The sequence below is a fragment of the Rattus rattus genome, chromosome 9 (assembly GCF_011064425.1).
Source record: "Rattus rattus isolate New Zealand chromosome 9, Rrattus_CSIRO_v1, whole genome shotgun sequence".
Taxonomy (NCBI): Eukaryota; Metazoa; Chordata; class Mammalia; order Rodentia; family Muridae; genus Rattus; species Rattus rattus.
In genome coordinates this window covers 86,553,074-86,569,331 of record NC_046162.1, presented here as the reverse complement: position 1 = coordinate 86,569,331, position 16,258 = coordinate 86,553,074, and the positions used below count along the sequence as shown (strand labels likewise).

The 16,258-nt window shown below is 42.9% G+C and overlaps 2 protein-coding genes across 2 annotated transcripts in view; one reads left to right on the top strand and one right to left on the bottom strand.

Moving 5' to 3' along the window:
- Positions 1 to 15,763, bottom strand: part of Tada2a (transcriptional adaptor 2A) — a 47,165-nt gene extending 31,402 nt beyond the window's left edge. The window contains exons 1-4 of the mRNA XM_032914503.1: positions 15,647 to 15,763; positions 13,831 to 13,944; positions 8,581 to 8,687; positions 5,962 to 6,021 (exon numbers count right to left, since the gene is read on the bottom strand). Coding sequence (XP_032770394.1) covers positions 5,962 to 6,021; positions 8,581 to 8,687; positions 13,831 to 13,855 — 192 coding nt within the window. The 5' untranslated portion in view covers positions 13,856 to 13,944; positions 15,647 to 15,763. The remainder of the gene's footprint in view (positions 1 to 5,961; positions 6,022 to 8,580; positions 8,688 to 13,830; positions 13,945 to 15,646) is intronic.
- A 47-nt stretch (positions 15,764 to 15,810) lies between these two features.
- The window catches only part of Acaca (acetyl-CoA carboxylase alpha), a 259,500-nt gene continuing 259,052 nt past the window's right edge, over positions 15,811 to 16,258 (top strand). Inside the window, exon 1 of the mRNA XM_032914502.1 lies at positions 15,811 to 16,248. Within this exon, the coding sequence (XP_032770393.1) occupies positions 16,205 to 16,248 (44 nt within the window). The 5' untranslated portion in view covers positions 15,811 to 16,204. The remainder of the gene's footprint in view (positions 16,249 to 16,258) is intronic.

Here is a 16,258-nt window from a genome sequence, read left to right as displayed (position 1 = left end):
ACAAATACATCTTAAAAGGGGGCTCAGTGGTAAGCACTGGCTGTTCTTCCAGGGAACCCAGGTTTGGTTTCTAGCATGTGCATGGCAGTTCACAACCACTGCAATTCCAGTTCCAGAAAATCTAACGCCTTCTGTGCAACAATTGCTCTGGTATATACATAATTCACAGACATACATACAGGCAAAATACCCATACATATAACATAAAAATAAATAAATCTTTGGGAAAAAAAAAGCTGGTGACAGAAAAATGGAAATTACTCTATGAAATAGCTGTTTTCAACGTTCCTTCTGATAAACTCAGACTCCTCACAACATGGGCCAATGACTTAAGGCTTAGTAGCTTCTATTCCTATATTAAGCTGCCAAGTAAACAAGCTATGTATGGTGGTGGTGAAGACTGTGTGGAGAGGCTTCGTGAAGGGCAGTGGCCTGGAGACATCGCAGAACAACCAGGTCCTGGGTTGATCAGCAGTTAGGAAGAGTAAAATGAAGCCCTCATCAGGTGCCAGAGGACTGTGAAAAGGAAGTTGGGACTCAGAAGCCCAGGTTGCAGAGCTGAGGACCAACTGCTCTGGGCCTCATCTGAGTGTCTGAGCCATAGCAATTGCCAGAGGTAAAAAAAGCAGTTTCTAGTTTAAGCTACAAAGTTTTCAGGTAACAACTATAAAATAAGGAACTAAGCAAAACTAAGCATTATTCACTTTCGTGTATGTCTGAAAATTTCCATGATACAAGGAAACAAGAAAATCATATGAGCCTTTTCGATTCCATAGGCATTACAACTTGTCATAGCTTCTGTTGTTGACGATAAAATCTGTCCTATTAGTAAGATCACAATACTAACGAGCAACACATTTTGATCTAAGTCTATCAAATGAGCTTATTATGAGATCTGAGAGAGAAATTTCAGAGTCCATGAGTATATTAAACTCATACCAGTGACATTCAACCTGGCAAGTGCCATGCAGCTATGTAAGTATGAAAAGTCACACATTAGTCAAAAGGCCTGTCATTTTAGGACACTGATCACCCCTTACCAACTTTCATTCTAACACCAACTTTTTGAATAACACTGAACTTAAGAAAAAGGGGAGGAGGAGGATGGTGAAGGCATCTTCTTTGGCTTCTTCCTTCTCTTCCTCCTCCTCCTTCATCTTCACCTCCCTCTTCCTCTTCCTCCTCCTCCTCTTGCTCCTTCTTCTTCAGGTTCAATGTTATTCAGACCCTTGACCCAAACTTGGGTCTGAATCTCTAACAACGGGACCTAGAAATCTACAGTTCCACGAAGCTCCCAAGTAATGGAGGTTACGAATTACTGTCATAAAGGGTGTGGTGGAAGAGCTGCTTCTCTGCTCAACGTCCTAAGATTATAAGACAAAAATAGCTACAGAATTCAGAAATCTATTAATGCACCACCCACCACAGCATGAGTAACTTCCAAAAATGCAGCACTGTGAGATGAGAAAAGTATTGAAACCATTTAAAGACATCAGATGCTTCATGCTGCCAAGAATCAAGACTTTAGAGACTTAGAGAGTAGAAAGCCAAAAGCTGGTCATCACTTCTACAGAAGGAAAGATCTGTTGGAATAGCTAAGATTGGCTAATGAAAGTTAGGGAGTACCAGAAGACCCCAGAGGCTCCCCTAAGTTCAGATCGCTGAAAGGCATTTGTATGGGTGGAGAACATGTGAGAAAGGATGATATAATAAGAACTAAGTAGACTTGGCTAAAGTGAAACAGTGTTGGTTTTTTTTTTTTTTTTTTTAGCATTGTGAGGAAGATGTGGTGCCCAGAAGAGCTGAGGAGAGCTCACAGTCAGCTTTCCTCCAGTGGCCGACCACGACTACAAACTACCCAAGCTATATAATTATCTCATAAGGGGTTATTTTACCATTTTTCAAATGGATAAATTTGGAGATGTAGCTCAGTAGTAACGTGATCCAAACCCTGCACCATAAAAATAAATAACAAAACCTGAGTTTAGACAGTCTTCTGTGGATTTGATAAAGTAATCAATTTTCTGAAGATCTAGTAACTTTGGTGAAATGAACTCAAATCTGAAGCTGCTTTGATTGACTTTCCAACCCTGCATTCAGTGTGCAACTGGCAAAAGTGAAAACATTTTGGTTATTGTTGCAATTAGGAATGCAAGATTTAAGAGTAAATCCTTGGAGGTAGAGGTAGGAAGATCCAGGATTCAAAGCTGTCTTTGGCTACATAACAAATTTGAGGCCAGCTACATGAGACCCTATTATCAAAAAATCTTAAAAATTAAAGAGACTGCAGGCTGGAGGAATGACTTGGTGATTAGGAGCACCAGCTGCTCTTCCACAGGACCTGAGTTTGGTTCCCAGAACCCATATCAAGTGCCTCGCAACTGTAACTCGAGCTTCAATGATTAGATGTCTCCGGCCTCAGCTGGCATCTGAACTCACATGCACATACCCACATGTAGCACACATACCAGCTCATAACTAAAAATAATAAAAGTCAACATTTCTTACAAGTGTAAGGGAAGGCAGATAGTTGTTTTTGTTTGACCAATTCATCATAGTCCAAAGCGTGACTCCCAGGAGTAAAGGCACAGCTACAACAAATGGCCAAATTCATGTTGATTTTCTTTCCGAATGATTTTGTTTTACTTTGCTTTTAAAACAGGGTCTTCTGTAGCTCTGGCTAGCCTCCAATTTCCCATGTATAAAATGAGAAAGACATTTGACTACTTATTATTCTGGCTTAAGCCTCCAATTTCCCATGTATAAAATGAGAAAGACATTTGACTACTTATTATTCTGGCTTAATTTCCTAAGTACTCCCAGGTCCTTTCTGTGAACCATGTCTGGTTTAATGTGGCAGCGAGGATGGAACCCAGGACTCTGGCTTGGAGCTCAATATGTAAACCAGGTTGGCCTCAAACTCACAGAGACCCACCGACCTTGGCCTGTAAGTGCTGGGATTAAAAGCATACACTACCACGCCCAGCTTCTTTTAATCTTTTATAAAACACACATAAATGTGCTATGGATTACATAGTAGGCAGAATTCTACATGTATTCTGCATTTTTCCCAAAATTCTTTAACCAAGCACTAGGTACTGCAGGTAAAATCATTTAAAATTAAACACTCTGCAGATGGAATTACAATTACTACCAACTAGCATAGTAGTGAGACAAGTCTGGTTTATCTAGGTGAGCCCAATGAAATCATACAAAGTCCTCAAAAATATTAGAGAGGAGCTGGAGAGATAGTTTAGTAGTTAAGAACACTACACTGGCTATCTTCCAGAGGATGTAGGTTTGATTCCCAGAATCCATAAATGTGAACTGATTCCCAGTTCACAACTGTCCAGAGAATTTGACATCCTCTTCTGACCTCCAGGAGCACCAGGCACCATGGGATGCAGACATACATTCAGCCAAAACACATAAAATAATAAAAATTGTAAAACTTGGGCTGGAGAGATGGCTCAGTGGTTAAGAGCACCAACTGCTCTTCCAGAGGTCCTGAGTTCAATTTCCAGCAACCACATGGTGGCTCACAACCATCTGTAAAGAGATCCGATCCCCTCCTCTGGTGTATCTGAAGACAGCTACGGTATACTTATAATATAATAAATGAATAAATCTTTAAAAAAATTGTAAAACTTCTTATAAGTATTAAAGGAGGGCAGAAGAATGAGAGTAAGCAGGATAAAGCAGTAGGTCAAAGGTTCAAGCACTTCATCAGCAGGCCTCAAGGACTCCCAGGGTCAGTGACTCTGGAGATGGCAAAAGGAGGCCAGGAGCTAGGGCAGCCTCTAAACACCAAGAACAAACTCTGGCCAACAACCAGCTAACCTGTAAGGAAACAGAGGCACCAATCCTTTAATCTCAATAAATTCTGCCAATGACCTGAATGAACCAGGAATAATTTTTCCCCCTGGTGTCAAGATAAAAGCCCAGGTTGGCCAAACACTTCAATTTCAGCCTCTTAAGACCTGCCACAAACCAGTAAGCCCACTGCTCTGCTGACCTGCTGAATTATGCAAGAATAAATCTGTCTTGTCTTAATCCACTTAATTTTTCATAATTTATAACAGTAACTGTAGAAAACTAATAAGTGCTGAATGATTAATCTACAAAATTACTACTGAGAGGAAAACCAGGGTCTGTGTCGAGAACTTGTTTTAGTTGCTTTAAGTGCTCTGAAAACACAGAACTTCCCCTGAAGTGCCAGAGGTCAAATCCAAAGCCTGGTGTACACTAGGGAAGGGCTCTGCCACTGAGCTAGATTCCCTAGGATCCAGATAGAACTATTTTTTTCCCCTTTTTTAAACATTTATTTATGTGTATGAGTGCTCTATCTGCATTTATACCTTTGTGCCAGAAGAAGGCATCAGATCTCATTACAGATGGTTGTGAGCCATCATGTGGCTGCTGGGAATTGAACTCAGGACCTCTAGAAAAGCAACCAGTGCTCTTAACTGCTGAGCCATCTCTCCAGCCCACAGATATAACTATTTTAGCATGGTATATAGACCTGTCAAGCACACCTGATTATTCATGTTGACCTGTCAAGCAGAACTGATTGTTCATGTTGGCTTATCACACTGGCCAGGGCTGTAAGAGTGGCAGCACTCTTTCTTTACAGTGGCAATGCCATTACTCAAATCAGAGTCAAGTCTTCTCTGGCCTATTAACCAGTTTGCCTCTTCAAATTCTTTTTATCTTATCTTCTTTGATTTTTTTAAAAAGATTTATTTTATTTTTAATGATGCTCCGTGTGTGTGTGTGTGTGTGTGTGTGTGTGTGCGCGCGCGCGTGCACACGCACGCACGCACATGAGTGAGGTGTCTATGGAGTCCAGAAGTGGGTATCCAGTGAAGGGGGTATCAGGTTTCCCTAGAGCTGCAGTTATAGGGAGTTGTGTTGTCCAGAATCAGAGCTGGGAACTGAATTCCAGTCCTCAAGAACAGCTGGCACTCAAAACTGACAGGCCATCTTTCCAGCCCTAGTATTTGTTGGTTGGTTGTTCAGACAGGGTATGGTAGTTTGAATAAAAAAAAAAAAAAAAGAGTCCCTTATGTCTCAGACATCTGAATACTCGATCCCTATTTGGTTGCCGTTTGGGAAGGAATAGAAGGCATGGCCCTTATTGGAAGAGGTTTGTCACTGGAGGTGGGCATAAGGTTTCAGAAGTCTCCTGTCTTCCCCATCTCTCTGCTTCCTGTTTGTGGATCAGGATATGAGCTCTCAGCTGCTACTTCTGTGCCAGGCCTGCTTGCCCATAGCTATGTTCCCCAGCGGGATGGACGGACCTATACCTCTGAAACTATAACCCCAAATAAACCCTTCCTTGTACAAGTTGCCATGGCCATGGAGTTTCACCACAGCAACAGAAAAGTTACTTCCCAATTGGAGATGAGATACTCAGTGTCTGGGGCCATTCTCACATAAGTCACCACACAGGGTCTCACACCACATCTCTTAAACTGGGACTCATGGCAACCCTCCTAAAAGCTGGAATTACAGGCAGAAGCCACATCATCCAGCTAGGTCACACTATTATTTGTTTTTTATTTATTTGCTTACTTATTATAATAGGCTTGCTTGCTTATTTATTTATTATAGTGAGTTTTTTTTTTTAACTTCATATACATTGGTATTTTGCCTGCATGTCTGTATGAGGGTATAGATTCTCTGGAACTGGAGTTACAGACAGATGTGAGCCACCGTGTGGGTGCTGGGAATTGATCCCAGGTCCTCTGGAAGAACAACCAGTGCTCTTAACCACGGAGCCATCTCTCCAGCCATTTTTATATTTAAGTATTTTAATAGGTTACAAAGAACTAAAACGGCTACTAAATAATTACCATATTCAGAAGAGGAAAAAGGACAGAGATACATGGAGAAAGAAACTTAGTTCTCAGTCTAAATACTTGAAAAAGGAATGAAAGTTTCCATCAACGTCATCATTACCATTATTTCGTAAGTATGATCACTCTGATGTTTCTTGTACTCAAATCCTCTAGTGAAACACTGTGGAAAAAAAAAAGTTAAATTACTAAAAGCTACTTTAAAAAAGTATTTTCTTGGGGCTGGGGATGAGGCTCAGTGGGTAGAGCACTTGCTAAGCATACATAGCACCAGAGTCAACCTCAGCACTTGGGAGGTAGAGCTAGAAGAATTAAGAGTTCAACGTCATCCTCACTCAGCTACACAGCCAGTTCTAGGGGTGCTAGGCTACAAGAGACTATGTCTTTAAAAATCAAAATAAGGGGGCTCAGCAGTTAACAGCACTTGACTGCTTTCATAGGCCCTGAGTTCAAATTCCAGCAACTACATGGTGGCTCACAACCATCTGTAATGGGATCTGATGCTACACTGAATTAATACATGTAAAATAAATTAAAAATCTTAAAAATAAAAATAAAAGCCAGGCGTGATAGCACATGCCTTTAATCCCAGCACTTGGGGAGGCAGAGGCAAGATCTATGCAAGTTTGAGGCCAGACAGGTCTACATACACAGTGAGTTCCAGAACAGCTAGGGCTGTGTAGAAATCTTGTCTTAAAACACTAAAAGTAGCTCTTTCTCTTCTGGTCCCAGATGCTGCGGGACCGTGCAGACATGGCCAAGTCCAAGAACCACTCCACACGCACGCACGCACGCTCGCACGCTCGCTCGCTCACTCGCTCGCACAGAGTGTCCCACAAATAGCATGGAAATGGCATCAAGAATCCCTGGTCACAAAGATACAAATTTCTTAAGGGGGTTGATCCCAAGTTTCTGGGGAACATGAGCTTTGCCAAGAAGCACAACAAGAAAGGCCTGAAGAAGATGCAGGCCAACAATGCCAAGGCAGTGAAAGTGTGTGCAGAGGCCATCAAGGCCCCTGTGAAGCCTCAGGCCATAAGCCCAAGATGCCAAAGGGCCTCAGCTGCAAACTCAGCCGTCTGGCTTTCAGCGCTCACCCCAAGCTTGGGAAGTGGATTTGAAGCTACATGACCAAGGGTCGTAGGCTCTGCCAATCAAAGCCCAAGGTCCAAACCAAGGCAGAGGCCACAGCTCCAGATAAGGCCCAGGCTTCGGCTCCAGCTCAGGCTGCCAAAGGTGCCCAGGCCCCTGTGAAGGCCCCATAGAAAAGCCTCCTGCCAATGTAAAGACAGATGGACCGCTGTGACACACCTGCCTACACACTATCTGTAGGTGACCAGTGTCCTATGCTGTTTTTACAAATAAACTTGAGGCAAGAAAAAAACAAACACCAAAAGTAAATAAATAAACTAAAATAAAAAACAAGACAAAAGATGGTTTGAAGAGGCTCTTTTTTTATTTTTATTATTTTTATCTTATTTGAGGCAAGAACTCATGTACTTCAAGTAGTCTAGTCTGGCCTTGAAGTCCTCCTCTTCCTGTCTCTACTTTCCAAGGCCCGAAATTACAGGCCTCTACTGACACTATCAACCTGATGGAATACTGTCATCTTAAAGCCATTGTTTTGGGTTTTTCTCTTGGTTCTGGTATACTGAAAAGAATTTTGCTATGCAGTCCAGGCTGGTTTCATCTTCCCTCCTCCTATCCATTCTCTCCCCATGCCCAGTATATAATCTTTTTTAAAAAAAATTTTATTTTTGGTTTTTCAAGACAGGGTATCTCTATGTGGCCTTGGCTGTCCTAGCACTCGGAGATCTGCCTGTCTCTGTCTCTACCTGAGTGCTAGGATTCTAATATATATTCTTATAACTCAAAGAGAATCACTTTTTTACATTTTAACATGTCTAAAACTGAATGGTGTGTGTGTGCGTATGTTTGTAGGTGCACACACCTATGCACGCCCTTACGAAGGCCACTATTGGGGATATTCATTTATCACTCTCTGCTTTGTTTTTTGAGACAGGGTCTCTCACTGAACCTAGAGATTGTGGTTCAGCTCCTCCTAGCTTCTCCACGCCCTCCCCAGCACAGGGCTACAGGCAAATGCTACCATGCTCAGGTTTTACAGACATTGGGAATTCAAACTCAGGTCTCAGCTTGCACAGCACTTTACCCACTGAGCCATCTCTGCCATGTCTGGAATGTGTCTTAGAATCAAGTGTCTTAGAGTGGGTAAGTCCTGATAATCCCAATGAGCAAATTACTTAGACTATGGCTGAGTTTCATCTGTAAAATGGAGATATTTACTTACTCACTTCCCAGCGCTGTAGTGATGATTTAGGGGTGATAAAAGTAGGGTACTCTAAGCAGTACCTGGCACACCTAACCAGTATTACTCCTAATACAGCCTACAAAACACTCTGTTGCCTTGTCATCTATACCAAGACCACTCTAATAAGTTAAGCAGTGAGGTCAAAAGGAACACCCTGCCAGCTAGGAATCCTGTAATCAAAGTCTTTCAGTTTACTCCAGAAAGTGGTAAGCACTGAGCTGTGCAGCTCTGTGGAAGTCATGTCTGTCTCACCATCTGTTCCTGACCTCCCCGGTAAAATCTACAGGGAAGACTACCTGTAGGAAGAGAGTTCATGCAGGGTGGTCCTAAGCTACTGAGTTACTATATCCACAAAACAGACCAGGAGAGACACTCTCCTCAGGGAGTTACCTGCAAGCACAGGAAGAAAGGAGGAGGCCCACATTCAGCACATTTAATGTAAGGTTCCATGAGGTAGGAGGAGCAGCCTCTGCAAGGTGGCTTATCAGATGGATCATCTGGAACATACAGAAAACAAACATCAGCTTAGAACTCTACAAATGGCTGAAGACCAACTATGTTACAGACGCAAGGAAGCAAAATGAGTTTATTGCACACATACAAACAAGAGCCACCCTGTCCATTACACGGTGGCGTGTTCCTTCCTCCAGAGAACCTACTGCTTCAAACACTAAGCAGAGAAGGCCCCTGCAGAGAAACTCATAAACACAAGTTTTAAAGTTTTACAGAGCCCACCTGACCACAAGGAAAAGTAAACCAGGCACATTTCCCACACAGCGCACACATACAAAGCAAACCAGACAAAAGGTCAACAGCTGTTCTACCCAGGCAGCAGCACACAGGCGCAGTCACTGCTCTGGTCTTTCATGTTCTCTGCAAGTTCGAATTTTTTTCTTAACAAGTTGGAGGAATTCCAGTTTAGGATTTAAGCTTTGTGTCTAGGTTTGAGATACCAAGGAAACGGCAAACTGCTGCATGCAGGCTCTTGTTCTGAACTAGGAAGGCAATCGGCACATATAAATTCTCCAAAGCCCTAAGACAGAAGATACCTTTGTTCCAGGTTGCCCTAAATCCTGCCTCTCTAAAGTGAGAGCAACCTATTGTTCTCTGGCTTGCCCGTGGGATGTGGGACAAAGGCCTTGGGAGGGAGATGAGGGGACTTACTTTGTTCAGCTATCACATTCTATAACAGCACTTTCCTTCTTTGCTCTAACAGCCACTTGCTTTACAATGAAGTCATGGAGAAAACTGACAGGGTAAAGAATGTCCTGCCTGAAGCTTATTCCTTTTGCTGTTTTTAAGACAGGACCTTACGTAACCCAGGCTAGTCACCATCTACGACCTTCGACTCCTCATCTGTCTACTTCTACCTCCAAAGTGAAGGGATTACTTCCCTTCTACCACTTCTGATTAAAAAAAAATAAAATATTAAGTGCTAGATGTCAGTTTTTTTAAAAATTACGTCTATTTGTATGTCTGTGACACATGCATTTGAGTGCAGGTGCCAATGGAGGACAGAAGAGGGTGTCAGATCCCCTGAGCTGGAGTTACAGGCCACCTGACTGCTTGCCCCCTATAAAAACAGAACACCTTAAGTGGCAAACCATCTCTCCAGGCCCAGATGCTAGTCTTTACCAAATCACCATCCCCTGAACTCTTGCTTTATTTTTACTTTTAAGAGACAGGCTTTAAGTTGTCAAAACTGGCCCTGAACTTCTAGGCTCGAGTGGTTCCATATCATCACAATAGATCTTTCCTAGGAGCAGCAGCAGCAGCAGCAGCAGCAGCAGCAGCAGCAGCAGCAGGAGGTGGAATTCCAGAAGACAACTTTCGGGAGTCAGCTTTCTTCTTCCAGCATGTGGGTTATAGAAATTGAACTCAGGTCCTCAGATTTGAGCCATCTTGCTGACCCTTTGCTATCCTTTTTAACTTTCACTTCATTAGTGAACTAACCTGATGGTTCTGAACTACCCCTTAGGAAGACATTTTGAAACTCCAAGGCGGCAGATTTTTGCTGCTATGGGTAGGATGCGGTATGAACGTTTTGCAGATAGGAACTGGAATTGTCGATGTTAAATACTCAAGATATTCCTTTCTACACAGCAAAACAAACAAAAAGCCCTGACTTAAGCCCTTATCGACTTTCAATTATTTCATTAAATATTCAGCTAGATAGAAAAACAAAGCTCACAATTACATTCCCTAGGACCTATTTCTATATTATGTGCTAAAAATGTTTGTTTTTGATAGTGTTGGTGATCTGACCTTGTACACGCTAGTCAAGCAGGTTTCTAACAGTACTCACTGAGCCATAGTCCTAGCCCCAATGGAAATATTTTTGACTGTAGGGCATGGTGGTGAATGTCTTTAATCCCTGCATTCAGGAGACAAGCAGGTAGATTTTTATGAGGTCCACACCAGCCAGAGTTACTTAGTAAGACTCTGTCTTAATGAGATTTTAATAGTTTTAATATATTTGAATATTCTAATATGACTGTCCACAAGAGGAGGTGGATTCTGTTTTGTTCAGAACTTGACCAGGGGTTACTGAGACTTGTAACATTTCTCAGTCACTAGCAGACTGATACATCCTGTTTTTATGGTAAGAAGCCGTGATTCACCCTATGGGTCTAAGCAGCTGACTGCTTAAGTTATCATGTCTCCTATAGTTTTAATGTCCTGTCCCCCACACTACCACCCCCACTCTTTTATGACAAGATTTAATTCTCTAACTCAGTCTATCCTGCCTCAGCCTCCTGTGTGTTGGGATTACAAGTATGTGCCATCAATCTAGCAGGAATAATGTCTTAAAAACATATTGATACACTTGCTATTTTAAAATAAATTATATTGTTTCATTATAAATTATCCTATTATATTATGGAATTATTTTTATTTTTGAAATAATGTACCTACCTATTCCACTGTCAATTAATCAGAGACTTAAAAAATATAAAAAGAATATAACTGGGTCTAAAAGGTTGAGAATTAATCTAACAAGTTCCCTACTAGTGGCTATGTATGCATTTATGACATTTACAGTCTGTTACTTTATCAGTATCTGTGATACACACACACACACACACACACACACACACACACACACACACACACACAAAACATTTCACAAAACATTTCTCCATGTATTTTCCTAAATCTAGAATTACTGAGTGCACAGAGGGCTGATCAAGGGTTTATTTATTTTGATTACATTTATTTAACCACTTTGTGTATACGTGTGGGCATGAATGTTCTATAGACTACTCATGGTGTATAACTTCCAGCCACTGCAGGGGATCTGACACCTCTGCCTGGTCTCCATACCCACACTCATATGTACATATCAATACACACATAGTTAAAAACAAACAAACAAGTAAATAAAAAAATACAGAGGACATAAGATCTTTGGGGATGGAGAAATAGCTCAGCAGTTAACAGTAGTGGCTATTCTTCCAGAGGATCAGAGTCCAATTCCCAACATCCATACGGCAGCTCACACCATCTGTTACTCCCTCTTTTGGTCTCTAAAGGCATCAGGCATGCATGTGCAGAAGGCTTAATGAGAAGTTGAAACACTCATACACATAAAATAATAAAAAATTTTAAAAAATGAAATAAAATAAATCTTAAAAGCAAAACCACTATAAACAGGGTTAGAAGTATGGCTCAGTGCTTACGAATGTTTACTGCTTTTACAGGAGACCTGGGTTCAGTTCCCAGTACCCACAAATTTATAACTCCAGTTTCAGGTGATCCCAAATCCTATTATGGCCTTCACAGGTGCCTGTAAACACGTAGTACAAATAAACTCACAGAGACAAACACACGGACGCAAAAACAGTATAAACAAAGTTGAAAAACCAAGTAAACTGGAAGAAAGAATTTGCAAACTCATGAGAGAAAAAAGTTGAAATTCTTCTTTATACTTTTAATCTTTTTTTTTTTTTATGTGTATGAGTGTTCTGGCTGCATCAATGTCTATACACCGTGTACATGCAGTGCTTGTGGAGACCCAGAGGTGTCAGATCCCCTGGAGCTGGAGTTACAAAGAATTGTGAACCCTCATGTAGGTAGTGATGATTGAACTCAGGCCCTCTGGAAGAGGAGCCAGTGATCTTAGATCTTAACCACTGAGCCTCTCTCTAGCAACTGACATTCTTATTATGTAAAGATATTCCTGAGGCCAAGTTTGAGTCACGCCATCAAAGGAAAACATAAAACGGGAAGAACCACATTGTTGTTGTGGACCACACTTGTAAATCCTGGGAGGCTGAGGAAGGATTTTTGGAACTTCAAGACCTGCTTAAGTTACATATTAAGTTCCTTGTCAGCCAGGGCTATACAATAAGACCCTGTCTCAAAAAAAAAAAAAAAAAAAAAAAAAAGCCAAACAGAACAAAAAGCAAGCCAGGAACAGTGAGTGGTGCATCCCTAGAGTCCCAGGTATTGGGAAGATGAGGCTGAGACCCTCACTGAAGAATCAGAACTTGGAACCAGCCTCAGCAACAAAGTGAGAATTCACCTCAAGAACAAAATGCCAAAGCAGTTAGGAAGGGAAGGGGAGAGATAAAAATGGTCTTAAGCATGGGGAAAACTATTTACATTTGCTCATAAGGAGAAATAAAAACTCAAAGCTTGACAATGAAGCTTTGCTGAAGGACTGTGGTAACAGGACAGGTACGAATGCAAAATAGGGCAGCTCGTTTGGAGAGGCTTTAGAAACAGATAAACAGACCGACAAATTATCATTATTATTTGTGGGTTTTTTGTTTGCTGTTTTAGGCAGGATCTCATTAAGTAGTCCAGGATTGTCTGGAACTCATTATGTGGATCAGGCTGGCCTTGGACTCACAAAGATCTCTCTGCCTTTGCCTCCAGAGTGCTGGGATTAAAGGAATGTGCCATTGTGATAGGTTCTAACAATTGTTTTAAAGGATGGGATAGTGGGGAGAGGTAGTACCAGCCTTTAATCCCAGAGGCAGACACATTACCAAACAGAAGCTTGCCTGATCTACAAAGAGTTCCAGGATAGTCAACTCAGTTACACAGAGAAACCCTGTCTTGAAAGAAATGATGTGAGAGTTTTCCAATTTACACTTGGAACATTAGTAAAATGAAAATGTAGAACTGGATGTGTCCAAGGTTCTAACTTGCTGAACCTACAAAGGGAAAATGCAGAGTGCCTTTGCGAAAATGACAGGAAACAAGACCTAAAAGCACACTTCTGGTTCTTACTAACAAACATCTACGTTGTGACTGTTACATGCCTGTATGTGCACTGCCCACTTTTATGATTTCTATTTCTATGAAATCCAATGATGATACAAGTCTGAAATCCCAGCACTTACTTGATGAACAAGTAGTTCAAGGCCATCCTTCGCTACAAAGCCAGTTCCAGGCCAGCCAATCTACACGAGAAATTAGGCTTAAAATAACATGTTTATTTACAGATCAATCATATGGGGGCTAGTCCACTCAGCCTGGCTTTATTCTAAAGTGATGAAGCTGTGTTGCATATGTGATAATTATGTGATATTCATAATTCCTTCAGGCATTATCATTCAATTTCCCTGATCAACTTCTATTTTAGTTCGCTCACTATTCATTATCACTAGAGACTTGTCCCACTGTACTTACTGCTAAAGGAACCCAAACGGTCCATCCTCTAGCTGACAGACTGCTGTGTGATCTTCCTTGATACAGAGCTTTGAGACTTCAGAAGTTGCCAAAGATTAACAATCCCACGGTCCCCTATGAACAAAGAGAAGACCCACACAGATCAGAAAACCATTCAAGGTTCATTTCACTCACAGAATTTAAAGTACATCCTCCTTACAAAATCTGGAACTTGCTGGTGTAGTGGTATGAACATTTAATCCTAACACCCAGGAAGCAGAAAAAAAATAGGTCTCTGAGTTCAAGACCAGCCTGGTCTACACGGAGAGTTCTGAACCAGCCAGGGCTACAGAGTGAGACCCTGTCTCAAAAAATTAATTTGAATTTTATTACTGGAAACTAAGGACTCCTACCGAACATATATCGATCAGTAATTTACTCATTCAAACAGGAGGTAGAAATAGGAGGAATTCAACGTCATTCCCGGCTATCTACTGCTTGAAACCCCAAACCTAAAACAAGCATGGCAGGCACACCTTTGATCCCAGCACTAAGAAGGCACAGGTGGCCTAATCTACAGAGTGAGCTCCAGGACAGGCAGCGCTGGCTACACAGAGAAACCCTATCTTGGAGAAAAAAACAAACAGGCCACATAAACCAAAACAAAACACTTAGCAATTTGGACAAATAAATGTTAGTCTTCTAAAAGGCTAATGCACCTTCATTTCTCCTGAAAGTTTCTTCACTTTGACATTTTTAGCTCGGGGACTGATACACAAAGTATATGTAATGCTTAGATAATAAGGTGGAGGGCCGATTTTTTTGGCTACTTTGGGTAGGGGTGAGTTTTTCCTCTATATAGTTCCAAGAAAACTGGGTCTTTGAAGAAGAATGTTGTGGGCTCTGTAGCTCAACTGTAGGGGGTTTAAGCATGAAGGATGCTTTGTATTCAAACTCCAGCATCCAATAAGCTTACACCCAGTACTCCAGAGGTACAAGCAAGAGGATCAGGAGTTCAAGGAAATTCTTGGCTACATTAAGTTCAAGGTTGGCCCAAGATACATGAGGCTGCCTAAAGAAATAAATTAATTAATTAAAAAAAATCAATTCAACAAAGGCATATTATATACCCAGGAATAAAATAACAGCCAACATCCATATGCCAGGTACTGAATGGAAGTACGTAGACTATATCTTGGAATCCTAACAATCTCTTGACGCAGGCTAAACAGAAGCGCTAAAGATTGGGGTATTTGCATAATGTTTTTACAGGCTGGTGAACAGCAGGGCCCTATCAATAGACCCTTACACTGTCAAAGACGCTACAATACGTTCTGACAAAAACACTTCACGTCGCAAAGCACAATTCTGCAGAAAGTAAAATCTTTCTTCCTCTCCTTCCTTAAAAGACCACGCAGTGACACTAACATCCTTGAGAGACGGGCTTCATTTAAATTACCAGAAAGAGCAGGGAAGGGGGCGAGGGTCAGAACCCCATGAGGAAAACAGGGGAGTGAGTCGGGGGCTTGGCAATTGTGCAGACAGCATCCTTATAGCTGCACGGTCTTGGGCAAGTCATTGAACCAGGGCCTCGGCTCCAAAACGGTGCTAAACACTGGCTCGCGGAGACCCACGTGGGGGCTCGGCGGGTCAGGTGGGCCGGGGCCGCGCTCCACCGCCCAGCCCGAATACCAAGGTGCCGCAGCGCCAGCCGCGGGGGGGAGGGGCTCGGGACTCGCGGGCCGCATCAACCTCCCCCGCCGCGTGGCCCGCAGCGCCAGCCCGCACCTCGTGACCCCGAGTGCCTTCGCTCCCGTCGCTCGGCCCCGCGCCTCACCTCGCCACGTCCCGCACCTCGGCACCGAAGAGCCCGCCGCTGCGTGCGCTGTGCAGACTCTCTGCGTGCGCGCCACGGCCTGCGTGCGCGGCCCCGAATCACGTGCGCGGTCCCGTTCCACTCAGTCACGAGCACGCCGAGTCTGTCCCGCCTCCTCCAGTCCCGCGGCGGGCGGGTCCCGGTGGCGCCGCCCCGGGATGAGGAGCATGGTACCTGGCTACTTGTCGGTGGGCCCTGAACTCTGACCTGCTGTCACTTTCCCCGTCACCACTGGCGACCCGGTGGCACGCGCTAAGGCGGCCTCGGCTGGTTCAGTCTGGATTTTTTCTTAACAGTCCCATTCCAGTTCTGTTGAAAGCAAGGAAACTGAGGCTGCCTAGGCACTGGTTGGAGAATGGCGAGCCCGGGCCGCGCTGTGCCACTCATGGATTACCTAGACTGAATGACTTGAGGGGTGAAGAGGGTCCTTTTTACTCTGATGCTTCTGGGACGTCGAAATTGCCTTCTCTGGAAAGACCCATCCCCTCTCTGGGCTTCAGAGGCCCACATGGAAGCGCAATGATGATGTGGTGGTCCACTCTGATGTCACTCTTGAGGGCTAGGTATGTCCCA